Here is a 27,413-nt window from a genome sequence, read left to right as displayed (position 1 = left end):
CTTGCGCTTGTGCTCAGTCATGTCTGACTCTCTGCAACCCCATGGACCGTCGTCCACCAGGGTCCTCTGCCCTCCTCTGCTCCCCTAGGTCCCACTAGCTGACATTTCTTATGATACTAACAACATACCCAAATCTTTCCTATGGTAAAAAATTAAATTTACCGTATTTCTCCTTAAAGCTATCATCCTAATTTAGCATTTCTTTACTGCCAAACCTCTATAAATACATAATGACTGAATTCACTAGGATTTGACTTTTCATCCAGTTTAATGGTTAGCAGGGGTTGGAAAACTTTTTCTGTAAGGGGCTAGATAGTAAATATTTTAGACTTTTCAGGTCATACAATCTGTTACAACTATATTCAACTCTGTATAAAGGAGTCAAACATAAATTAAAAAAAAATGTCTCTAAAGTTTTTTCCTTCCATCCCATTCCCATTGACACTGACTTAGTTCAAAGACGACATTTTACTTCTAGTCTGGACTATTTAACAACCTGCTAATTAATTAGCCTGTCTCCACTCTCTCCTCTCTATTAGCTGACCTTCAAAATCAAATTTAAAAAATTTTGCGCAAAGTTTAAATATCTCCCTTGGGTTCCCTATTAAGTCACAACAATGAGCACTAAAACACATTTAATATCTCTTTAAGAAAACACGTGAATAGTTTTCATACATGTACTCTACAAGAACAGCAACTTTCAAACAATTTTACAATAACCAATCTTTGGTAAGAGAAGAGGGATGGTATGAGGGAGGTTCAGGATGGGGAACACGTGTACACCCGTGGCGGATGCATGTTGATGTATGGCAAAACCAATACAATATTGTAAAGTAAAAAAAATAATAACAATAAAAAAATTTAAAAAAAGAAATACACATCACATCATGACCAAGTATACCATAAACATATAATAGATAACTATATATACAGTTATATAACATCTTTAAAGTTTCTGAAACATCCTTAAGTCTTAAACTTCTTTTCTATTCACTTTCATATTTTAAAAATGCTGGCTACAATTCATTAATGTGATGTCATAAATCAGAGGCCAAAGTTTGAAAACTGCTGAATTAAAAGATACAATGGAAGAAAATTTTCACTATATGCATGGGGAAAATTGCAAAAACACAAACCAAAAGCTTTAGGATTTATAAAATGAAAACTTCACATTGCTTCTGAGAAACAAAAAAGACAACCTGAAGAACTTACATGCATCCTATATTCTCAGAAATGCTGAATATACAAATTGCTCCTTAATTTAATTTATAAACTTAATTATAAATTAACTATAATCTATGTTTATAGATTTAATTATAAATTAATTTAAATTTAATTCAAATCACCTTCAAAATACTAGCACATATTTTTTGGAACTAGGAAAAATCAATTGAAAAGTGCTTATGGAAAAATAAAATCCTGAACAAAAAGAATATTGGAAAGAGGAGCTATCCCTATCAGACATTAAAACACTATAAAACAATGGAGACAATAAGGTATTGACACATAACTAAACAAATCAAGGGGAGAGAATAACCTCTGATGCTGCTGCTGCTAAGTCGCTTCAGTCGTGTCTGACTCTCTGCGACCCCACAGACGGCAGCCCACCAGACTCCCCCATCCCTGGGATTCTCCAGGCAAGAACACTGGAGTGGGTTGCCATTTCCTTCCCCAATCCATGAAAGTGAAAAGTGAAAGTGATGTCGCTCAGTCGTGTCCGACCCTCAGCAACCCCATGGACTGCAGCCTACCAGGCTCCTCCGTCCATGGGATTTTCCAGCCAAGAGTACTGGAGTGGGGTGCCATTGCCTTCTCCTGAATAAACTCTAGAAACAGATATTAAATATGTGACAATGTAGTATATTTATGATAAAGATGGCATCTTAAACCAATGGGGAAAATAGGAATTATTCAATAAACTAGCCAGAAACATAGATACTCTAGAATGTACCAAAGATTTAAATTTAATAAATAACACCATGAAAACATTAGAAGAAAAAACAATGGCGAATGCTATTATAATCTCCAAGCAGGGAAATCCTTCCCTTATACTCAAAAAACATACAAAAGATTGAGATATAGATGCAAAATAAAATAAAATAAGCAACTCAAAAGATAAAAACAAACTAAAGAAAACCTGCAACTTATATCAAAGATTAAGGACTAATTTCACTTATACAGAGTTTCTATAAATCAGTACTAAAAAAAGACCATCAAGAAAAAAATTTGAATCAACAGTCAAGTCACATAAAATGATGTGCAAATGGCTCTGAAACATATGAAAAGATACTCAACTATACCCAAAATGAGGGAAATGCAAATCAAATCTATACTGAGATACCATTTTTTTGCTACCAGACTGGATAACGAAGTCTGGTCACCAGCTCTGTTGGCAAAGGTGTATGAAATGAGCTTCTTCAGCAAGACGATCAGAAGGACAGAAAAGCTATGGAGGATGTTAGCAATATAGAAAACATAGATGTACGTGTGCTCTGTTCTAGTAACTACCCACCTAGGAATATACACAAGATATTCATTGAAGCATTGTTTGTAATAAAAAAATTAGAAACAATCCAAACATCTATTAGTAGTGAACTAGTTAAATTAATTATAGTACATCAATATAACAGAATATCACGCAGCTTTGAAAAAACAAATAACAGCAAAAGAAGACCTTTTATATACAGTTAACTCAGAACAATGAGCAAAGAGCAGACTGTTAACCTTTGCATAAGAAAGAGAACGTATTGTTATTTGCTTTTGTATATGTAATGTCTCCAGAAAGATACATAAAAAACCAGTAATAGTTGTTGCTTATCTAGGGAAAGGAATGGGTAGCTAAGGTCTGATTGAATACCTTTTTATACTGTTTGCACTATGAATCATGTGAATGAACTGCCTATTAAAAAATTAAGTTTCAATACAAAGAAAACATGTGAGGCTTCTACAATTTTGGATACTTATTTTTCTTGTTTGCCAATTTTTAAATATAGGGCAAAATACAGATCATGAAAAACCTTAAAAATGGTCCTTTTATATTACAAATGAGGTTTACCAAAATGCTTGTAAATGATGAAAACACAACTACTACATACACAATAAATTACTGAGTGCTATGGTGTCTTCATCTACTTCACAAATAAGCTGTATCTCTCTTACCATACTGCAAATATTTTGTCAGACTGAGCTTCCGGCTTGGAAACAAGACACAGGAAATACAAATCACTATTAGAATGAATGGGGAAAAGCTAAGGATTTTTCTTGTAAGGTTATTAAAAGGTAAATCCCACATTTAAAATAAAAAAATAAGAGAAGTTAAAAGGATTTCAATTTTATTCCAATGCAACTGTTAGGACTATGCATAGGAAGTGCATAGATTTCATGCATTCACACCCTGAGCAGCACAAACAAAATTATACCTCCCTGATCTAACTGTCTTTAGGGCTTCCCAGGTGGCTCAAACGTAAAGAATCCTTAGGAGACTGAGGTTCTATCCCTGGATCAGGAAGATCCCCTGGAGGAGGAAATGGCAACCTACTCCAGTATTCTTGCCTGGGAAATTCCATGAACAGAGGAGCCTGGCATACTACAGTTGATGGGGTCACAAAGAAGTCAGATACCACTGAACAACTAAACAACAACGATATTCAAAAATGGTTTCTACACTTCAAATCCTGGCCTTTCCATGGTTTGAAAACTAAATTAAGATTAAATGAAAGAATTAAATAAGCTCTAATTTGACATCAGTTTTCTAGGTTACTGAATATTTTTCATTTGAGGTATCAATAACATTTTTAGATGGCCTCAACAATAAGATAAGGGGGGTCATTTAGAAACTTAAAACTTACACCAAAGAAAACATAATTTTTAGTTTTCTAGCGTCATGGAGTCCTACTGAAACAGAGCAAGTGGAGTCCTACTGAAACAATAAATTCCCCAACAACAAAGTAATCTTCTAAATTTCATCCAACACAAAAGTAAGACTGTAACAATAATTCCAAAGGTAAAGACACTCTTAGTGGGAAATAATACTCAAAAAATTGCTTTACCTCAAAGAAAAAAGATCTGTAAAGCAGTGGAGAGGTCACTTTCTTGCAGTCTGTTTCTGGAATGTGGACATCAACCATACACAGACACCCTCCTTCCCCAGGACATCCTGACTACACACAATAGCTACTGACAACAATTGAATGAACCGTGGTCCTTATTTGCAAGCATGGAAATTTTACTATCTATAGACACTAATTACTCTAACTTACATTAAATTGCGCTTATAGACAATCTATTTTAAAACAAATTTGGTTACTAAGCATTTTTAAGAGTCACAACAGAAGCTATCCACTTTGAAACCATCTATATTTTTCTAGTGCTTGAAATACAGAAAAAAAGAGAACCACGCAAACAGGATAAATCTACATAAAAAGGGAAGGCAGTTCTTAAGTACATGGACTATATTGTATTGACAAGGTTTTTATTTTCCCTTCCTGCCTAATTCCTTGACACTTGCCCTTTGCCCTCTCTATATCAATCACATCATGTTCTTCACATCCAGAGTTCGACAAGCATCCAGAATTGCAGTTCCAATCCCTGCCCTAGCCCAGTTAATGTTCACCTGACCTTTGAGACTCTGGACAGGTAATCCCTCTCCCCAAAAAAGCCTCTCATTTCATTACTCAAGCCATGGTGACTCACTTTTAGTGAGTTAAACTATTGTTAAACTAAATTGTTAAACTATTTGAATTCACATTACCTATCAGGTTAACATTTAACACTGACAATCACTTCTTAGAACCTAACATTTTTAAAATTCCATAACATCTTTCTCCAGATAATCTACCTACTTTCGTGTTTCTCACCTTCTCTCTGTCCCTGGGAGCTCACACTCAGTCCTCTAATCAGTCTGCACACTCTGAGTTGGTGTCATCCTCTTCCATTAACACTCACAGGTCAACAATAATCCAAGTCCACTACATCTTCAACTTCAAACATCAGCTTAATCCCTAACACTCAACCTGTCCTACGTTCCATCAAATCAACAGCCATCTCCTCTTCTGTAATAGCCACACTCTACTCCTACCATACCCCAGCTTCTGTCTTAGCTCAGACATTCAACCCTCATCTAGCCCATTATTTCCAATAATCTCCTAACTGAACTCCTTTGTCTCTAGTCTCATTTTTCTCAATCTTTATATAATGCAGCCTAGAATAATAGATTTTAACAATTTTTGGTTCAAATTATTTCATCAAAGGATAATGTCCTAATTCTTATTTCTTTTAGCACATGTAATATATATACACATTTATATACACATATATGATAAACTTATTCTACAATTTTAGTTTCATTTATCCACATTTTAAAATAAGGTACCAATTAAGTCTAATTTTTCCATTTGTTTCCCCCCTTTAAGTGGAGTCACTACAAATGGCCATTTTCCAGTATCAATTGTCCTCAGATAACAAAGACTTTTTGTGCGCCAGTAACTTATTTCAAAAGAGCATACATACTTTCAAAAAACTCAAAAATTTTAAACGTCAGTTGTTTAGTTAATTTCACTTAGTATTTTTAGAGTGTTTCCTGACAAATAAAGTTTAATTTTTAAGACAAAGAGACTTTTAGGTGTGACTTAGTGTGTTAGTTGCTTAGACATGTCCGACTCTTTGCAACTCCATGGACTGTAGCCCACCAGGCTCCTCTGTCCATGGAATTCTCCAGGCAAGAATACTGGAGTGGATTGCCATTCCCTTCTCCAGGGTGACTTAGGAATATTTAAATATCAAAGTGTGTATGACTCCTACTGATACACATCATACATGCGCCATGAGAGATGGCTCCACAGACATTATGAACCAAAATATATCACGTGGATCCTTTTTGCTCATGCCAACCCATGGTTAATAGTGTCTTTCTTACCTTTCACTTTTGCGATAAGCATTTCTGCAGCATTTTGAAGATCGACAGAATTGAGGTTCTGATGTTTATTCATTACAGACTTTAAAACACGAAGAAGTTCATCAAGACGTATATGAATGACTTCTTTAAAACACTCTTAAAGGAAAAAAAATTTTTTTAATTTGTTTCCCAAACCACGTTACAAGAGTCTAAATAAACCATGAAAGATCATTTGGGAGCACATTTTAAACAGAAGCAGTGGCTCCAAAATTTTTGCCTACAGTATGTTCACTTTTATTTTCACCACTGCAATTACATGTAACTCATTTAGCCTTCAAAAAATCCATAATCATTTTAATTCACTAAAGATTTCAAAAGCACTCATAGAGTCAACTTAGGCACTAACCTTTTGCAGTTTTCTCAGTCTAAATGTGCTTTCCAGATTTCCCTTGAGGCAACTTTATAAGTTTTTCCTGTCTTTCAGTTTTTATTAATATACTTTTAAATACATATTGTATCAGTTAAAGCCCTATAAATGTCTGAAATATTAACTCATATGAAATGGCACTTACATGTTAAGTTACCACGTAAGAATTGACTCTTCATTAAGCTACTATCAGATATCAGAAATGAGCAACTCACAGGCATATATGTAAGTACCTCCATTTCACCTATATATTTTAAAAACTGATATAATTTAAATACAATAAAATGCATAGATCTTTATATGGTTCAATGAAATTTTACACTTTTAGAAAAATTGAGTTAACTGCCAATGATGAAAAACTGGGGGATCATTACAAGAACTCCAGATTTATGCCTACTCTTGAAAAATCAAAATGTGGTTATACCAGGCCCATATCCTCCTTGGCCATAAGCAGCTGAAACAGAGCAGCACTGTGCTCTTTTAGGCATGCTTCCTTCCCAGTGCACACCTGCCTGCTTAGACATTTATACTTCAGTTCAGTTCAGTCGCTCAGTCATGTCTGACTCTTTGCGACCCCATGAATTGCAGCACGCCAGGCCTCCCTGTCCATCACCAACTCCTGGAGTTCACTGAGACTCACGTTCATTGAGTCAGTGATGCCATCCAGCCATCTCATCCTCTGTCGTCCCCTTCTCCTCCCGCCCCCAATCCCTCCCAGCATCAGAGTCTTTTCCAATGAGTCAACTCTTCGCATGAGGTGGCCAAAATACTGGAGTTTCAGCCTTAGTATCATTCCTTCCAAAGAAATCCCAGGGCTGATCTCCTTCAGAATGGACTGGTTGGATCTCCTTGCAGTCCAAGGGACTCTTAAGAGTCTTCTCCAACACCACAGTTCAAAAGCATCAATTCTTCGGCGCTCAGCCTTCTTCACAGTCCAACTCTCACATCCATACATGACCACAGGAAAAACCATAGCCTGGACTAGATGAACCTTTGTTGGCAAAATAATGTCTCTGCTTTTGAATATGCTATCTAGGTAGGTCATAACTTTCCTTCCAAGGAGTAAGCGTCTTTTAATTTCATGGCTGCAGTCACCATCTGTAGTGATTTTGGAGCCCAGAAAAATAAAGTCTGACACTGTTTCCACTGTTTCCCCATCTATTTCCCATGAAGTGATGGGACCGGATGCCATGATCTTCGTTTTCTGAATGTTGAGCTTTAAGCCAACTTTTTCACTCTCCACTTTCACTTTCATCAAGAGGCTTTTGAGTTCCTCTTCACTTTCTGCCATAAGGGTGGTGTCATCTGCATATCTGAGGTTATTGATATTTCTCCCGGCAATCTTGATTCCAGCTTGTGCTTCTTCCAGTCCAGCATTTCTCATGATGTACTCTGCATAGAAGTTAAATAAGCAGGGTGACAATATACAGCCTTGACGTACTCCTTTTCCTATTTGGAACCAGTCTGTTGTTCCATGTCCAGTTCTAACTGTTGCTTCCTGACCTGCATACAGATTTCTCAAGAGGCAGATCAGGTGGTCTGGTATTCCCATCTCTTTCAGAATTTTCCACAGTTTATTGTGATCCACAGAGTCAAAGGCTTTGGCATAGTCAATAAAGCAGAAATAGATGTTTTTCTGGAACTCTCTTGCTTTTTCCATGATCCAGCGGATGTTGGCAATTTGATCTCTGGTTCCTCTGCCTTTTCTAAAACCAGCTTGAACATCAGGAAGTTCACGGTTCACATATTGCTGAAGCCTGGCTTGGAGAATTTTGAGCATTATAGTATCCCTGGTCAAAGACACACAGACAATCTTTTATAACCCCTGGAAATAAGGTGACCATATAATTTATCTTTCAAACCAAAATACTCTAGTAAGTGAAAAGGGGGGCACTTCCCACTAAACAGGCATGTTTCTGGATCACCATGCCTGGCAAACCAGAAAGTATAGTCACTTTAACCTTTAAAATCCCTTAAGTAATCCTCAAAACTTTGAAAAGACAACCACCTGAAATACAATACTCTGATGTAATGTTCATTTCTATAACCTTATATATAGCACTGGTGTTTAATAATGGCACATTTGTTAAATGCTTCCTTATGTGCTGCTGCTGCTGCTAAGTCGCTTCAGTTGTGTCCGACTCTGTGCGACCCCACAGATGGTAGCCCACCAGGCTCCCCATCCCTGGGATTCTCCAGGCAAGAACACTGGAGTGGGTTGCCATTTCGTTATGTGCTAGGCACTGTTAAAAGCACTTAAAGCCTATCACCTCATTTAGTTTTCATATCAATTCTATTAGGTAGATAATTTAAAAAATTTCCATTGTATATATGAGAGAACTGAGGCACATCTAGGTTCACCAAGTCAGAATGTGAACCCGGGTTTGTATAATTCTAAAAGCTAAGCTCTTAACATTATACTGTCTCCCTACTGAAATATTAAAAGCTTTAAAAAACACTTTTAAAGACGTGTTTTATAATTATGCAACTATTTAAAGAAATATTAAAAGACAGCCACTAGAAAGAAAATCTACAGGATGAAAAAACAAAAGAAAATTCTACTATTATCTGTCAAACAATCTGTTCATTAACAGTATTATCAAGAGCAAGAAATAACGAGTATAAAAGGAGCAGGCAAGGTGGGGAGCTGGGTATATTAGGGCAAAAAGTATCCCAGGTAGAGGTAAAGAAGAATAGTTCAGGTAGTGATGGGAGGAGAGAGAATAGAGTGCCTTCAGTAAAAATTCTACTCATTCATCCAAAAATTTTAATAGATAAACCCAAGAGATTAGGTGTGGCTTAAGTAGCTTTGGAAATGAGTGGAGAGTATAACGTTAAAGGCAAAGGAAATGCACATAAGCACTGGACTCCAGTTGATAAAGTTTTCAGTGACACTTCAGGTTAACAATGCTGATATTGCTCTACACGTACCCTGAAAGTGAACAACTGCATAACTGGATGGTGGATGGTGGGAGCCAGCATGGCACTCCCCCGACCCCAGAAAAAAAGAGAGAAAGGAAAGCCAGTCATTTCTATCCCCTACTGTGCTGTTTCAGATTAATTTCTACAGATATTAACATACTTAGGAAACAGTAGGTAAAAATAATTTGTCTTATTTTGAGGTCTCAGGAAAAAGAGCTTGATCTTTGTGGGTCAGCAAGAATCCTCTGTTCAAGCTGGTTTTAGAAAAGGCAGAGGAACCAGAGATCAAATTGCCAACATCTGCTTGATCATGGAAAAAGCAAGAGAGTTCCAGAAAAACATCTATTTCTGCTTTATTGACTATGCCAAAGCCTTTGACTCTGTGGATCACAATAAACTGTGGAAAATTCTGAAAGAGATGGGAATACCAGACCACCTGATCTGCCTCTTGAGAAATCTGTATGCAGGTCAGGAAGCAACAGTTAGAACTGGACATGGAACAACAGACTGGTTCCAAATAGGAAAAGGAGTACGTCAAGGCTGTATATTGTCACCCTGCTTATTTAACTTCTATGCAGAGTACATCATGAGAAATGCTGGACTGGAAGAAGCACAAGCTGGAATCAAGATTGCCGGGAGAAATATCAATAACCTCAGATATGCAGATGACACCACCCTTATGGCAGAAAGTGAAGAGGAACTCAAAAGCCTCTTGATGAAAGTGAAAGTGGAGAGTGAAAAAGTTGGCTTAAAGCTCAACATTCAGAAAACGAAGATCATGGCATCCGGTCCCACCACTTCATGGGAAATAGATGGAGAAACAGTGGAAACAGTGTCAGACTTTATTTTTCTGGGCTCCAAAATCACTACAGATGGTGACTGCAGCCATGAAATTAAAAGATGCTTACTCCTTGGAAGGAAAGTTATGATCTACCTAGATAGCATATTCAAAAGCAGAGACATTACTTTGCCAACAAAGGTTCATCTAGTCCAGGCTATGGTTTTTCCTGTGGTCATGTATGGATGTGAGAGTTGGACTGTGAAGAAGGCTGAGCGCCGAAGAATTGATGCTTTTGAACTGTGGTGTTGGAGAAGACTCTTAAGAGTCCCTTGGACTGCAAGGAGATCCAAGCAGTCCATTCTGAAGGAGATCAGCCCTGGGATTTCTTTGGAAGGAATGATGCTAAAGCTGAAACTCCAGTACTTTGGCCACCTCATGCGAAGAGCTGACTTACTGGAAAAGACTCTGATGCTGGGAGGGATTGGGGGCAGGAAGAGAAGGGGACGACAGAGGATGAGATGGCTGGATGGCATCACTGACTCGATGAACATGAGTCTCAGTGAACTCCAGGAGTTGGTGATGGACAGGGAGGCCTGGCGTGCTGCAATTCATGGGGTCGCAAAGAGTCAGACACGACTGCACGACTGATCTGATCTGATCTGAAGAATGGTCAATATTCAAAATGAATATTGGATATTAAACAAGAAGGTTTCCCAGGTGACGCTAGTGGTAAAGAACTTGCTCCAAATGCAGGAGATCCGAATTCAGTCCCTAAGTCAGGAAGATCCTCAGAGAAGGAAATGGCAACCCACTCCAGTATTCTTGCTAGGAAAGTCCATGGACAGAGGAGCCTGGTGGGCTACAGTCCATAGGGTCACAAAGAGTCGGATACAACTGAGGCGACTTAGCACGTATGCACATAATACTAATGGTTTAAATGCCTAAATAAACCAAGGTAATAAATTCTGGCTTTCTCAGAGTCAAGGAAATTAACTATGTGGAAATAAATATATTTCAAAATTATTATGTTTATTAATATATTTAAAAATTATTATTAGTGTTTCATATGTTTTAAAAACATATTATTATATATTTTTCAATGTTCTTAGTTTACAGTATATAGTAACAGATACAGCCCACAGAAACAAAAACTCTTCAGGATTCTTAATAATTTTTAACAGCATAGAGGGGCCTGAGAATGACTACTATAATTTTTCTTAAAAACCAGTGCAGAACATTCCTATAAGTGTCAACATAGATGTTCTACCAATTTGAAATCCCTTTTTTCCTACATGGAAGCCCTTATAAACATATACTGAAGTTGTTTTAAAGCAAAATACTGAAAGACAGTAACTGAGTTATTCAGTATTCATTTCCTTCTCTTTAACAAGTGGTGCTGGGAAATCTGGTCAACCACTTGTAAAAGAATGAAACTAGAACACTTTCTAACACCATATACAAAAATAAACTCAAAAATGGATTAAAGATCTCAACGTAAGACCAGAAACTATAAAACTCCTAGAGGAGAACATAGGCAAAACACTCTCTGACATACATCACAGCAGGATCCTCTATGACCCACCTCCCAGAATATTGGAAATAAAAGCAAAAATAAACAAATGGGACCTAATTAAACTTAAAAGCTTCTGCACATCAAAGGAAACTATTAGCAAGGTGAAAAGACAGCCTTCAGAATGGGAGAAAATAATAGCAAATGAAGCAACCGACAAACAACTAATCTCAAAAATATACAAGCAACTCCTACAGCTCAACTCCAGAAAAATAAATGACCCAATCAAAAAATGGGCCAAAGATCTAAATAGACATTTCTCCAAAGAAGACAGATGGCTAACAAACACATGAAAAGATGCTCAACATCACTCATTATCAGAGAAATGCAAATCAAAACCACTATGAGGTACCATTTCACACCAGTCAGAATGGCTGCAATCCAAAAGTCTACAAATAATAAATACTGTAGAGGGTGTGGAGAAAAGGGAACCCTCTTACACTGTTGGTGGGAATGCAAACTAGTACAGCCACTATGGAGAACAGTGTGGAGATTCCTTAAAAAACTGGAAATAGAACTGCCTTATGATCCAGCAATCCCACTGCTGGGCATACACACTGAGGAAACCAGAAGGGAAAGAGACACGTGTACCCCAATGTTCATCGCAGCACTGTTTATAATAGCCAGGACATGGAAGCAACCTAGATGTCCATCAGCAGATGAATGGATAAGAAAGCTGTGGTACATATACACAATGGAGTATTACTCAGCCATTAAAAAGAATACATTTGAATCAGTTCTAATGAGGTGGATGAAACTGGAGCCTATTATACAGAGTGAAGTAAGCCAGAAGGAAAAACACCAATACAGTATACTAACGCATATATATGGAATTTAGAAAGATGGTAACGATAACCCTGTATACGAGATAGCAAAAGAGACACTGACGTATAGAACAGTCTTATGGACTCTGTGGGAGAGGGAGAGGGTGGGAAGATTTGGGAGAATGGCATTGAAACATGTAAAATATCATGTATGAAACGAGATGCCAGTCCAGCTTCAATGCACGATACTGGATGCTTGGGGCTGGTGCACTGGGACGACCCAGAGGGATGGTATGGGGAGGGAGGAGGGAGGAGGGTTCAGGATGGGGAACACATGTATACCTGTGGTGGATTCATTTTGATATTTGGCAAAACTAATACAATTATGTAAAGTTTAAAAATAAAATAAAATTAATTTAAAAAAAAAAAATTTCAGAAATATCTCAAATTACTCTATAAATAATTCCTATTTTCTGTGACTGAACACATCTCTGAAGTATAATAATCAATGGAAATGAACATGATAATTTAAAAAGCCTTACGTACAAAGATTCATAAACTCCCCTATGTATTTGAGTAGATGAGTTTAACTATAACTACTAGGACATGAGAATATTCTGATAATATTTCAGCTGGAACGTTATAAAATAGCAAGCCCTTAATTATGTTTTATAATTTTAAAAAATGTTCCAATGTTCTTTTTCATTATAGGAGAATAAAGCTATCTCAAGTTATTTTTATGAAGCAAAAGCTTCTTGAACTTTTATTTTTTCAGAAAGTTTTACGTTTAGGCAGCTCCTTCACCAACACTAAATATCTCCAAACCATCAAAAGCAGTAATAATGAGCTAAGCAAAAAAAGACAGTAACTGTTCTTCCCCAGTGGCTTCCCTGGTGGCTCAGACGGTAAAGAATCTGCCTGCAATGCGGGAGACCTGAGTTCGATCTCTGGGTTGGGAGGATTCCCCTGGAGAGGGGAATAGCAACCAACTCCAGTATTTTTGCCTGGAGAATTTCATCGACAGAAGAGCCTGGCAGACTACAGTCCAGGGGTAGTCCATGGCAAAGAGCTGGACACAGCTGAACTACTTTTACTTTTTTTTCAATACAGAAGAAAGGTATGCGGCTGATTGGTGTGGTAGAAAACAATAGATTTAAATCAAACTTCCATTACAATGCTTAATCTGCCACTTCCCTGAAATGACCATATACAAAACTCAGTTTCTCTAACCTCAGATTCATCATTATTTCATTCAAGTTACCTTATAAGTTTGTTGTGAATATCAAATAAATTGACAGAAACAAAAGTGTTTTATAGTCTTAATATATGCAAACTATCATTACTATTAAATCTGAAAGCCATTCAAACTAAATACCTTTGAAAACAGATTTGTCCCACACAGAATTACACTCAGTAACAAATTATAGTATGGTTCCACAATATTTTAATGAAAAAGAGATATTACAGTTAAATTTTAATTTAATTTTATATGTAAAATCTAAATTAGCAAACCACTTAGAAATAAAATAATTAAGAATATATTTTATAAAAGTATTTCTATACCTACCAAGTAAATTACAGTATTTAATTTAGTCATATAAGATAATTTTTAAGTTTTATAGTGGCCATATTATAAATGTAATAACATTTAAATTATAGTACAAAGGTATTAAATATGCAAATATTATAAGGTTCAATCAGTTTTAATACCAGCTATATAAGAGAGTAAAACTCCTATATCCCAGCATTTGCTTATCTACCATCCCTATATGGTAACATGAATTTTAATTTATTGTTTCTTTCATTTGTGCCGTTTATTTTCTGCTTCACTCCGCTTATCAAGTGAGAACAGATTAGCCAGTCCCACTTTTTGGTTCTCATGCATTAACACAATAGCACAGTGTTTATAATGCAAACACTTCATGGAAATACTTAGGTAAATAAATAAGTGAAAAGGCCATGGTGTTTTCCTTGATTTAAAAAAATAAAAACTGACAATAATTTTTTAACTCAGTCTTATTAATTCAGTTTAACCTCTCTGGGAAAGCAATGAAAACAAGGAGGAGGGGAAAAGTTTTCAGAACTTATCACAAGGAAACTCACTTTTGTGTTTTCTGAAATGACTTCTGAATTTACAGGATAAAAGTGAAGCCTTAACAGCAACTTTCATTATCCAATCACTTGGGGATTGTAAAAATAGTTACAGTTGACATTTTAAAAGACTTATTCTATGAGCCTTACATATATGAAGTATGAACTCATTTAATTTTCACAATGACCCAATAATGTAGTTACTACTATCTTATTTTAGGAGATGTGAAACTGAGGAAGAGAATACTGGTAACTTGCCCAGGGTTATATACAAATAGTGGCAGAATGAGAATTCCACCTCAGGGCTCTGGCTCTAGAATTTATGTTCTTAGTCACCACGACAATCAACATGGTTAAAAAAGTTATAGCTTAATGACAGGTATACTCTGCAATCTGATTTAACAGGCTTCAACTTCCAGTTGAATATGCCAGTTACTATTATAAATGAGGTTCAATTATGTAAGCCATACTAGGTAAGTGCAGAAGAGGAAAGCAATCTCCTAAAGCTGGCACATGTGTAATAAATGAGCTACCTGTATTTCATACTTCATTCCCCAAAGATTCATTTTGTACCTTCTAGACACTAAGCCTGAACCTATTAACATCCGTATTAGCTTTTCCTAAACGATAACGATTAGAAATCACTTCTAGAGAGGTTTACTTCTGACAAACACAATAGGAGGACTAGCAACTTATGTTTCCACTATTTCACAAAATTTCTTGCACACTATAAAGGTTGAAAGTAAAATACTAGCCAACAATGGTAAAATTAATACTCACTGTAAGTTGCCTAAATAAATTTACACACCCTCCTGTGTAAAAAATGGGGTAATCCACAAGATTTCAATTCAGATTTTGAAAGTTTATACAGAACTTCCCTCTCACAACAGAACATAGTATTTAATGACATTAAAATTTTTACTTAATTCCTTCTTTCAGTAAGGTTTGCTTTAGAATGTTCACATACCACTTCTGACTACAGTTCTGTTAAATTTGGGACTCAGAATTCATCAAAAGCTGTCACTTATGAGACCAGTTATATTTTTACAAATTAAAAGTGATAAAAACAGTCTTAACTAGAAATCATTTTTAACAATTAGAGAACTTCATCTGAAACTGATGATGAAGTTTTATCTTCCTTCCTAACCTATTTAAAAAACAGACAGAAAAACAGGGCACCATTGTCACAATAGTAAAATTTTATTAAAATCCATTTTTTAAAGTTACATAATGAAAAAATCTATAACTATTAGATTAACTGCCCATTTTTTTCTTCAAATGTATGTTATAATGGCAATGGACACTTCCAAGCACCGAGTACTAGACAAAGTAAGCAATGTGCACTATTCTTTCTAGCCCAATTAAAAGCCTTGTGCTTCTTCAAATTTCCAAATTTCGAACTTCCACACATGGTGCTCACTTGGGAATGGAGAAGGTGTATCACAAAGGGAGAGTTTAAGGTTACTGTATAAACTAGAAGAGCATTTATCTTTGGAATTCAGAATACACTATTTCTCAGTGGGGCAACATAAACCTCAATTGGTACTGCACATACATTAATCTGCAGTGCTATATTTAAACACAGGGGATATACGTATAACAGCGTGCCTTCAGCATTTTAACATAAGATGCAAATTTTGTCCTGTAATTATTCATAATGTACCATAATGACACTGGAGAGAGATCTAAAACTTCAAATTTCACATCTGCTATTTACATAAGACTAAGGGGGCTTCCCTGATGGCTCAGTGGTAAAGAATTTGCCTGCCAATGCAGGAAACATGGGTTCGATCCCTGATCCAGGGAGATCCCACATACATGGAGCAACTAAGCCCCTGTGCCACAACCATTGAGCCTGTGCTCTAGAGCCCGCGAGCCACAACTTCTGAAGCCTGAGCACCCTAAAGCCCACGCTCTGCAACGAGAAGCCACAGCAATGAGAAGCCTGTGCACCACAACTAGAGAGTAGCCTCCACTCGCGTCAACTAGATGAAAGCTTGTGTAGCAACAAAGATCCTGCACAGCCCCCCACGCCCCAAAAAAAAAACTCACAGGATAACCTCCTCTAGGAAATACGTAGTGGACAGAGGACCAATAATCTATCACTTACCCTATATCAAAAGCAACTGTGTTCACAGTCCTATGATCTCCCACATTAAGCTCTCTGCTTTCGTTTGTAAATAAAAACAGTAGAGACAAAGTGCACACACATCTTAACTCTGTTAGGGGGCAAAGAGTCCTTTGGCAGACATTACATGAACTTGGTCAAACTCCAAGAAATGGTGAGGGACAGGGAAGCCTAGTGTACTGCAGTCCACGAGGCTATGAAGAGGCAGACACAACCTGGCGACTGAACAACAACAATTTTCTGTAATCAGTTCAACACCTACTGCAATATGAGCGTAACATCCTCACTTGGGAAATTTTCATTAACATCACATTTAAGAAAGTTATCATAAAATTCACATTAAAAAACCCAATAAATTGGTGGGAGCCAGATGTCCTCTAAAATGTGTTATATAGTTTGAATACAAATACTTAGCTGTCTTCTTCAGCTCTGAACTGTCAATATTCTGAACAATGTAGAATTTCCAACTCCAATCAATTTTTAAATCAGAATTATAATATCAATAGCATCTGGTGTAAGCACCTCATTTTTAACAAAGTATTAGATGACTTAAGCCATATTCCAAAACTAGTCAATAGCAGAACTGGGTCTAGAACCTAGATTGTGTGATTCTCTTTCCTGAGCTCTTTCTGCCATCCCTTATTACGAATCGCACCAACTTGTATAAACTGCTTAGAAAGTGATCTGCTGGTTCAAATCAAATAACTGCATGAAAGCTACACATCCCAAAGGCAATTTAAGGAAGGGGAATTCAAATGAATTCCAAGAATTCCTATTTCTAGGTAAAATTTTGCTAAAATAACAACTTCTTCTAGGTTTTCTTTTTAGGCTATAAAAATATAAAATACTTATAGCTCAAAAATTCATCTCAATATTCCAGAGATTGATGAAAACCAAATGTCAATACCATCACTGTCTGACAGAAATCTCTGTGAAGAAGAAGTGAAGAAGTGAAGTTGCTCAGTCATGTCCGACACTTTGCGACCCCATGGACTGTAGCCCACCAAGCTCCTCCGTCCATGGGATTCTCCAGGCAAGAGTACTGGAGTGGGTTGCCATTTCCTTCTCCAGGGGATCTTCCCGACCCAGGGATCGAACCCAGGTCTCCCGCATTGCAGGCAGACACTTTTAACGTCTGAGCCACCAGAGAAATCTCTGTAATGATGGTAATTTTTATATCTTCACCATTCAAAATGGTAGCAACTAAGCAGAGATGGGTAATAAGCACTTGAAGCAGTTACTGCAACTGAGGAGCTGAATTTTAAATTCTAATTAAATTTAAACAGCCATATGTCTAGAGGCTACCATACTGGGTAAGTCAATATAAATACCACATGAAATAGAATGAAATGAAAACTGAGCAGTGTCTTTATAGCATCATGCTGCTGCTGCTGCTGCTGCTAAGTCGTCTCAGTCGTGTCCAACCCTGTGCGACCCCACAGACGGCAGCCCACCAGGCTCCCCTGTCCCTGGGATTCTCAAGGCAAGAACACTGGAGTGGGTTGCCATTTCCTTCTACAATGCGTGAAAGTGAAGTCACTCAGTCGTGTCTGACTCTTAGCGACCCATGGACTGCAGCCTACCAGGCTCCTCCATCCATGGAATTCTCCAGGCAAGAGTACTGGAGTGGGGTGCCATTGCCTTCTCGTTATAGTATCATACTGCCATGTAAAACAGCTAATAAAGCATGAGCAAAGGTCACACCATTCTACATTCATGACCTCTAGGTTCCAAATGAAATAGTAGTTATTTATCAGCAATCAGAGGTTGATGAAATCACATAATTTAAATTATACATACAACTCATCTATGAAACGGGCTAAACCCTGCCTTTGTGGGGACTGTGTGATTACTGTTTGCATGTGAAACTACTCTGTAAAATGTAAAGCATCATATACAATTATAATAATCTCTATAACTAGTTCAAGGAAAGGGAAATGTAGATACAAAACCTATCACAAAGCTATTACTTTACACCTAGCCTTAACAATGACTGAACACCTGAAGCAGTAGTTACATGATTTTGTACACCACTGCTTCATGACAGGTAAAGTACATAAAGAAAATGGTATGCAGATAACACCAAAGGTGATTTGCATACCCACAGCTACATTCTTAAAAGACAACTTTTTAGCTTTTTCATAGCCAACCAACATGAACTGAAAGGTAATAAACAATATCAAAAATCTGGTATCCCTCCTCTTGAGGAGGCAAAAGACAAAACAGTGGCAAAGCCACCAATCAAATACTGACAATGGTCTCTTCACTCCAAAAGAAAAATATGAAACAGCTCTTTGCTGTCTGGCCAGTTTACAACTATACAGAACAGCAGGAGTCCAGGGAAATTTCTCAATGCTCAGAGACAAAAGCATGACCTATGCCTATGTCCTCTAACATATGTATATTAAACCACCTTAGACAGCTACAGAATTTAAACTTTTTACCTGCTTTCCTGAAGATTATATCTCATGTGATTTTTGCAATAATTCTATTAAATAAATAGCATGACATTCTAACAAGCTGAAAATCATGATCAAAATTAAACATTTTATTACATGGCATTTGTCATTTATAATGAGGTTGATTTATACTGTTTATACATACTCCTTTAAGGAAAACAACAAACAAAAAGGTTCTATCAATTCAAATAAACTAAAGAATATATTTCCAGATTTTGATAACAACAACACAAAGACAGAGAAAATAAATTCTTGCTAAATCCAAAATTTATTTTGAGAGGGCATACATAAATCCTTTTAACTCTGACTAAAGAATCAAGCATTAAAATCAATCCAAAGATAAACTAATGGAAATTCTCTGGCCACTGCTCACTAATGAGAGCTGGTTACCCAAAAGATGGTATTTTGCATTAATTTACCAACCATAAATGGAAAACTTTTTTACTATTAGCAATACACTCAAGTTCTAAATTTTGAAGTACTAGTTTTCTTATTTAAAGAACATCCTTACAGATTTTTAACATTACATTTATGTAAAAAATATATTTCCGTATACATCTTTTTACCTCAAAAGGTAGTTTCCTTTTCCTATCTTATTACCAATTTCCTCTTTTCTTCTTACTTAGGATCAACTTTCAATCCTCTTCCTTTCTAATGAACTGTCTATTCACAAATTTAAAACTCATTAAAAAAAGTATGGATATAAGGAGTGGGTCCAACTTGTTTTAAATTACCATCATTTAAAATCTGTGAAACAAGGGATAAACATGTGAGATAAAGATTCCAAATGATGTAAAATTTCCTACAGAAAACAAAAACAAATAGATACTCTAACTAAAACTCTTATTTATATTAGTGAAACCTATTTTAATTGATACATTAAATAAAATCAGATTTTACCTTAAATGATTTGCCAATTAATATAAATTTTGAGTTAAAAGTTAACCCAGTTACATCAAAAAGATAAAATTTTACTATATGTAAATTTTTTAAAAACCCAGTTAAGAACAAACCTTTATTACATAGCTATGCTTTTTTAAATAAATGGCAGATGTGTCATTTTAATAATGAATCTGTTACTGGTATAATGCTTAATGTATTTAGAATATCTTTCCACAATAACAAAGTAACTTTATTATCATTTAATTATCCAAAGTTAGACTTCAAAATCAAGCTATTTTTTTTCAAAATCAAGCTATTAAAATGAACAGAAATGTAGGTAAATTCTTTTCTAAAAACATATATTTAGTCTCAAAAGAATGACTTACATGATTGTCATTTAAGGGTAAGTCCAATACTAAAATTTTGAGGCTACAATTCAAGTCTAGGTATTTGGGGCATTTCAAATGGAAAATTACAGGTAGGTTAGAAATAAACTCTTAAAAGCAGTATTTATGACAAAAGGCATGGTTTTTTAGTTTCTATTTTTCAGAATGCATATCAGAAAATGAGTATCTAACTTATATTCACAGAAAATATTTACTGAAATCTTATGTCTATGAAACCCCAGAAGGTGTCATATAAATAACCAGGAAACTTCATTTTCTACATCCAGACATACCTTTATGAATATGGACTGAACTGCTATTTATTACAAAAGAATATCAGTTGTATGATTATTAATTGCCATCAAAATTAGATATAAAAGAGGCACAGAAAGTTGAAAGACAAGTACTAAGATCAAGTCAGGGAGTACAGATGTATATAGCTCTTTCTTTCAGGACAATCAAGTCTCAGGCTCTAGTATCCATTTCTAACTAGACAAAAAGTAAATTCTGTGACTCTCTTTTGAGGAAGAGAACAGCAAAACAGAATTAAGTTTGACTTCTGAGGAAAAAATTCACTCAAATCAGTGATTTTAGACTGTTTCAAGAACAATATAGAAAACTGAATCTGCTGAGTCGCTTCAGTCGTGTCCAACTCTGTGTGACCCCATAGACGGCAGCCCACCATGCTCCCCCATCCCTAGGATTCTCCAGGCAAGAACACTGGAGTGGGTTGCCATTTCCTTCTACAATGCATGGAAGTGAAAAGTGAAAGTGAAGTTGCTCAGTCGTGTCCGACTCTAGCGACCCCATGGACTGCAGCCTACCAGGCTCCTCTGTCCATGGGATTTTCCAGGCAAGAGTACTGGAGTAGGGTGCCATTGCCTTCTCCGAACTGAATCTAGGCAGATGTATTAACAATGTAAATTAAAAATATTAGTGTGCTTATTACAGACCAAACAGTGCATTGCTACCATTAACAAGAGGGTTAAAATTCCAAATATCTAAAAATCTCCCATATCAAATGGGTCTTGTTCCCTCACTTCCCAAGCTTTCTACTACGTATTGCACTGTATCTGATTATAATATAGTTTACACTGGAAACATCAAACATTTGGCAAAACATATATAAAACAGCTAAAGCAGAATACTCTGCTTCTACTACTGTGTACATTCTTATATGCAAGCGAGGCTGGCATTTACGATATTACAAACCATCCAGTAAGAAGGCTAAGGGAAAGAGAGTCAACAAACCTGAAAGAATAGCTTCCTTCAAATACAGTAACATATGGGAGAACTTCCTGATGTCATTCACCAACTCCTTGATGTAATCAGGATCCAAAATGGCGTTGGAATTTATGGACTTGAGCCCCATCTCAGAAGTTGTAACATCAGTTGAGAGCTGGCCTGTTGACAAAACACGTTTTTTCTTTGTCTTTTTCTGTTTGTAAGCAATCATCCTTTCATATAACAGTCAAAAAAATGGAATTCCTTAAGTGGGAGAGAAAAAAAGAGAGAAATGCAAATATTTCATTAACCAAGGTACCAGGTTTTCACGAATAGCTCAAAGCCCACCTCAATATTCTACTTAAAAAAAAAACAACAAACTCTGTATTACTAATATAGCAACTTCCATTTATTAAGTGCCAATAATCTTGACAAGTCTATGATATGCCGATTCTCAATTCCCAAGTTAGGAAAGTGATTTGGAGGTTAAATGATTTGTCTAAGCTCTCAGCTGATAAATGATGAATTGGTACTTAAAACTACATCTGCCTTGTGACCAAAATCTATGCTCTTAATAAACTTCCTCTTAATTCCTAGGGCACAGAATTTTTTAAGCTATAAAAGTTGTTCTGAAATGTCACTTAGTAGAAGAACATATTCTCCCACTATGACCTCACCTTCAAAAATAAAGGTGAAATATGAGCTTTGAAAATAGAAAGGCCGTTTTCAAAGTCTCCCTTCCATCATTCCTATGTTTGACCTGACAAACCGTTAATCATCTCTTCTGGGCTTCCCTAGTGGCTCAGATGGTAAAGCATCTGTCTGCAGTGCAGGAGACCCAGGTTCAATCCCTGGGTTGGGAAGATCTCCTGGAGAAGGAAATGGCAGCCCACTGCAGGACTCTTGCCTGGAAAATCCCATGGATGCAGAAGCCTGGTAGGCTACAGTCCATGGGGTCGCAAAGAGTCAGACACAACTGACAACTTTGGTGAAGTGCTAGTCGCTCAAGCATGTCTGACTCTTTGTGACCCCATGAACTAAACAACAATACACACACACTGGATTATCACTTTTCATCAAGAATACTTCTCTGTTGAAATTAAGTTCTAAGCATGTCCACAAATCTGACACACTGTTGTTATTCAGTCACTCAGTCGTGTCCGCCTCTTTGCTACCCCATGGACTGTAGCACACAGGCTCCCCTGTCCTTTACCATCTCCCAGAGCTTATTCAAACTCATGTCCTTTGAGTCAATGACGACACACTTGGACTGAACAAATAAATATATGATCACTGGAGCAATATTTTTGGTAATTTCATGGTGATATAATAAAAACACAATCTTTGTTATGACAAAGACTGAGATTTGAATCCTAGCTGAATACTTAGTAACCTGCACAATTTGGTTATAGGCTGTGTGAAGATTAAAAGGGAACATAAAAATTAAAATACTTCATTTAAAACACCTAAACCGGGTACACAGTTGGAACTCAAGGAAAACCTTACTATGTTTCTGCTTCATCCTTACATTTTATCTTCCTGGAATTAAAAGTCCTAACTTTGTTTATATCTCTTGAAATCAAAAGAGAAATGACTCGAGGAATTAAATTAGCTCAAGCATTATCATTGAAATATTTACCAAATGTTTTGTCTTGGATATTTGGATACTTTGAAAATGGTAGAGTGACTAAGGACTTCTGTGAAATTTACAGTAGAAAGTTTTATGGAATATTCATTTCTGGGTTACATGTAAGATATAAAATTGTATCATTTACTCTTTACTATACATTGCCCAACTCCATAGATTACCGCACCCCACCCCCGCCCCAGCCATCCACAGTTTTTTACTCTCTAATTCTATCTCTACTACCACACTAGCTGAATAACCATGATTTCTTGTCTGAGCTACTGCTACTAATTTCCTAATGATTTCTCCACATTCATTCTTGTTCATTCCATAGGTAGTGTCTCATTACAAAGGCATTCATTTTCAAAACATGAATCTCATCATGTTATTTCTCTGTTCAAAACTCTTCCAAAGGACAATGAGAAGCTATCGTGCATCACAAGGTTCAACATGAGATCTGCCTCCTATCTATTTCTGCAATGTCATCTGAAGTCAAATTCCTACTCAACACTCTCAGCACTCTGGCCACCCACACACCTCTTTCTCATTTTTTCAATAATATTTGTTTACCATGACTTGTAGAGAAAATAATTTTATATCAGGAGCTAGTATACATATTAAGTATGTTTGTGTGTGGTGTATGCATGCAGGAATGCATAAACATAAAACAGATACTGGCTAAGGAGCCAGGTGATGTTTTCTTACTCAGATGTTTTCTTTCCTGTTCCATTTCGTTTTTTAAAATGCCAGTTGTAACCCATCAAATTGCTCTGAGACTTACTATGGATTTTGTCCCTACAACCTGAAAAACACCAACTGTTGGACTCAACAGGGTCTTGTCTATATACAGTTCTATTTGCCTGGACTATTCTTCCTCTTTGTTTACTCATTCTGATCTCAGTTCAAAGAAGCCTTCCTGGACCTCCCCTGCCTCATAACCACCACCGCCACCAACAGAATTTCCTGTTGGATGCTTTATAGCATCTTATCCTTTCCATCACTGCACTTATCCAAGTTCCCATAGATGATTCATGTTTCCCTATCCAGACTATAATCTCAAGGCAATCATGATCAATGTTTGCTAACCATGTGTTTGTTCTCTGCTTATAGCAGAATGAGGGATGAAAAACTCAAAACTGTCTGAATAAGTAATGATTTTCCAGGATGAATAATGAACAATAATGAATAAGCAATTTATAATGAATTTATAAACTTTATAATTTTACAAAATTTTAATTAATTTTTATAGAAATAAAATGGTTAACTCTGGTTTGTTTCAGTGTCTTGAATGGAAAATAGAAATTGTTTTTAAAAATCTGTCTCTAAAATAGTATCTTTCAAAAAAAGAAAGGCATATAAAGTTGAGTAAAGGCAAGGGTATATAAGACTGAAATCAAAGGTGGATTTCTATTACTGTTCCTCTACTTCCGATTATTAAATAAGGTGTCCTGACACTTCTTTAATAACATTTAAAAGTCCTTTATTCAATATTGTTATCCTCAAATCATTTCTGGAAATGCAATTTCTACATTTACTCTAGTTTCAAACCTATCTAACATTAATTCTTAAACGTGTAAATAACTTCTAAAATGAACTTAGGACAATTTAGGGGGCACTATTATACCTAAGTCTCCCCTCCAACAAAAACAAAACAACACTCAAGTGTCTTGTTTGGGCAGCTCTTTTACAAACCATTAATTTAGAAGACTATTTGCCTAAGTTATCACTTTTTCAGCTTACTTAGTAAAGCCACTGTGATTAATTTTGATGGCTTTTAGTTTAGTAAATTAGAAAACTGGTCATTGTCACTGGTAAAAAGATGGTTATAAGTTTTAAAGCGTATATCACAAGCTTCAAATAAAACAAATCACCCACCTCAGTAAAACTATTTTACTTCAATTGTCAAATTAGTAACTCAAAGTTATCGAGTGTTTCAAAAATGCTTGAACATTTTTAGTCAAGACTATCTGTAAACAAACAAAAATGATGGGGATGTGAGGAGTCAGCATTATGGTGAGTAATGTACTACACTTTATTTTTACTATATACACTTTACTACTTTTCATATTTCAAACTAAAAAAAGGAAACAATACAGTTGAAAAAATGTTAACATAAAGTTAATCCATACTTTCACAAAACTGAACTATGATGAAGCGACTTAGCAAGCAAGCAAGCAGTGAGAAAGTTTGGAGGATATACACTTTCCAAGATCACCCACATTACTTTCTCATGTCCCAAAATGAACCTCTAGCTGGTGGGAACATAAAATGTAGTTACCAGATACTGTAACTGTAAATTTAATTACATGAGATAATAATACGGAAAGCACACTTAGCACAACACTTGGTTCATCATGAAGGTGCAATAACTATTAGCCATTATCATTAGCAGTGCTTTACTGCAGGAGACTGTAGACATACGTAAGTAATGAACAACATGTGGCTTCATTACAATATATCTGTAAATTGTGACCATGAAATATAGGACTGGAAACAATTCCAGAAACGTCACTGACTTTGTGGAAGCCTACTAAATATGACTTCCAAGTGAAGTTTGAACTGTGCAAACAGATTGTTGAGCAAAATATTTGTGAAACTCTTCTAATTCTCTTGCATTTCTTCCAACTCCAAGTCATCAATATAAAAAAAACACATATTATCCACTTCACAAAGAGCTGTGTAGCAAAGAGAAAACTACTGTGCAAAACTATTTTCTCTGTATGTTCCAAATTCTAAGTAATATGTGCATCAGAAATGTGAACACTAACTTCTGGTACCCTGGAATGTGTCTTTTCCAAGACTTCAGTAGACTGCGTTTATCAAATGTTCTTGCCTCACGTTCCTCCACCCCAAATGTCTCCTTACAAAAGTATTTTCATTTTAGGCACCGGGCTGCCTAACTGAAAACTGAAACAACCTCAAATATCTGTATTTAATTCCCAATCTTACCATTTCTACCTCAGGAAAAATTGCTATACATTTTAGAAATCTGCTATTTCGACACAATTTCTGATTGGTAAGAATCTTAGAGATGTTTAAAAAAAAATCAGGAAAATTCACCCTGGAGGTCTTTTTAAATGCACTTCTCACTAAAAGAGAAGAGGGGAATGTTGAAAACTTATATCAGTAATATGCAAATAATTAATTTCTAAAGGAAGGCATGCAATACTCATACACTTCATTCCAGTGCAGTCAAAACTCAGCACGTTTAAAGAAGATGAAGCTGCCCAACCTCCCACGCCTCCAGAATGTCTAGCATTCCTGACGGGCAGGGCTCTCCCTTGACCAGCCAAAACTACCCAAAGCCAAAGACCACGTTCCCCATTTCAGCGTTTAAACAGAGTGGGAAAATGGAGCAACCAAAAAGTGTGTCCGGCTTTGATAGCGATGGACAAGAGATACCGCCTAGGAGACGCCTGGAGAAGGTGCACTCAGCTCCCGCCTTTAGCAACTAACAATCCTGCTCTCCGAAAAGTTGTAAGCCCAATTCCGTCTTGAGGAAGACAGTCAAGAAAGATGAACATGGAGACAAGAGGTTCGTGAGTTACTAACAGCTGCAGTATGAAACGTCTCAGGCTTGAAAATTCAGCCGTCAAAAAGGAAAAAAAAAAAAAAAAAAGTCCAGCCCTTAAAACGTCCACAGCAGACCTGGGAAAGACCATTGAGGCTTACGCGGCCTCGGAACGAAAAACCCCTCACTCAGCCCAAAAGACAGAGACGAAAACAACGCAACCACGGAAATCCTAAAATCGGGAATGAGACCCAGCTGAAGAGACGACTGCTGTCAGGGCAGGTGGGGTAGGACGGGGTCAGATCAACTCTGTAGCGATAGAGAGCACAGATTCTGGAGCAAACCTGCCTGAGTTGAAGTCACACTGCCAATTACTAGCCTGTGTGTTCTGACACGTTTTTCCCATCTGAAAAATTAGTTAAATAATCGTGGAACTCTCAGGAGGTTAAAATGTGTAGCGCACTTAGGAAACAGCATGCCGAACGTGGGACACGCTAAGTGTTTGCTTTTATTATCTTCTTCATCCGCTCAGGGCCACCGCTCGTGCCCTCCCGGCTCCCCCTCCGCTGCCGCGCCCCTCGTCCCGTCCGACCCCTCCCGGAGGACCAGGAGTCCTGGGCACACCGAACCGGCCCACCGTCGCCGGTCATCAGCGCACCCGCAGTGGCCTCCACTTCCCGCCGCCGCCTGGGCCGCCCGGACCCTAGACGTCAACTCGCCGGTGACCCCAATGCCCTGCCTCGGCCGC

At 36.8% G+C, this 27,413-nt stretch overlaps 1 protein-coding gene across 4 annotated transcripts in view; it reads right to left on the bottom strand.

Moving 5' to 3' along the window:
• Positions 1-27,413, bottom strand: part of ARHGAP29 (Rho GTPase activating protein 29) — an 82,525-nt gene that overhangs the window by 42,428 nt on the left and 12,684 nt on the right. For 2 of the 4 annotated variants that reach the window (XM_070367647.1, XM_070367649.1), the window contains exons 2-3: positions 21,555-21,791; positions 5,915-6,049 (exon numbers count right to left, since the gene is read on the bottom strand). In XM_070367647.1, the coding sequence (XP_070223748.1) occupies positions 5,915-6,049; positions 21,555-21,759 (340 nt within the window). In that variant the 5' untranslated portion in view covers positions 21,760-21,791. Of the gene's footprint in view, positions 1-5,914; positions 6,050-21,554; positions 21,792-25,029; positions 25,128-27,413 lie in introns of those variants that run through there. The other 2 variants (XM_070367650.1, XM_070367651.1) reach the window with 2 other exon arrangements.

Source organism: Bos mutus, chromosome 3 (genome assembly GCF_027580195.1).
Source record: "Bos mutus isolate GX-2022 chromosome 3, NWIPB_WYAK_1.1, whole genome shotgun sequence".
In the NCBI taxonomy this organism is placed as follows: domain Eukaryota; kingdom Metazoa; phylum Chordata; class Mammalia; order Artiodactyla; family Bovidae; genus Bos; species Bos mutus.
This window is presented reverse-complemented; position numbering and strand designations above follow the sequence as displayed.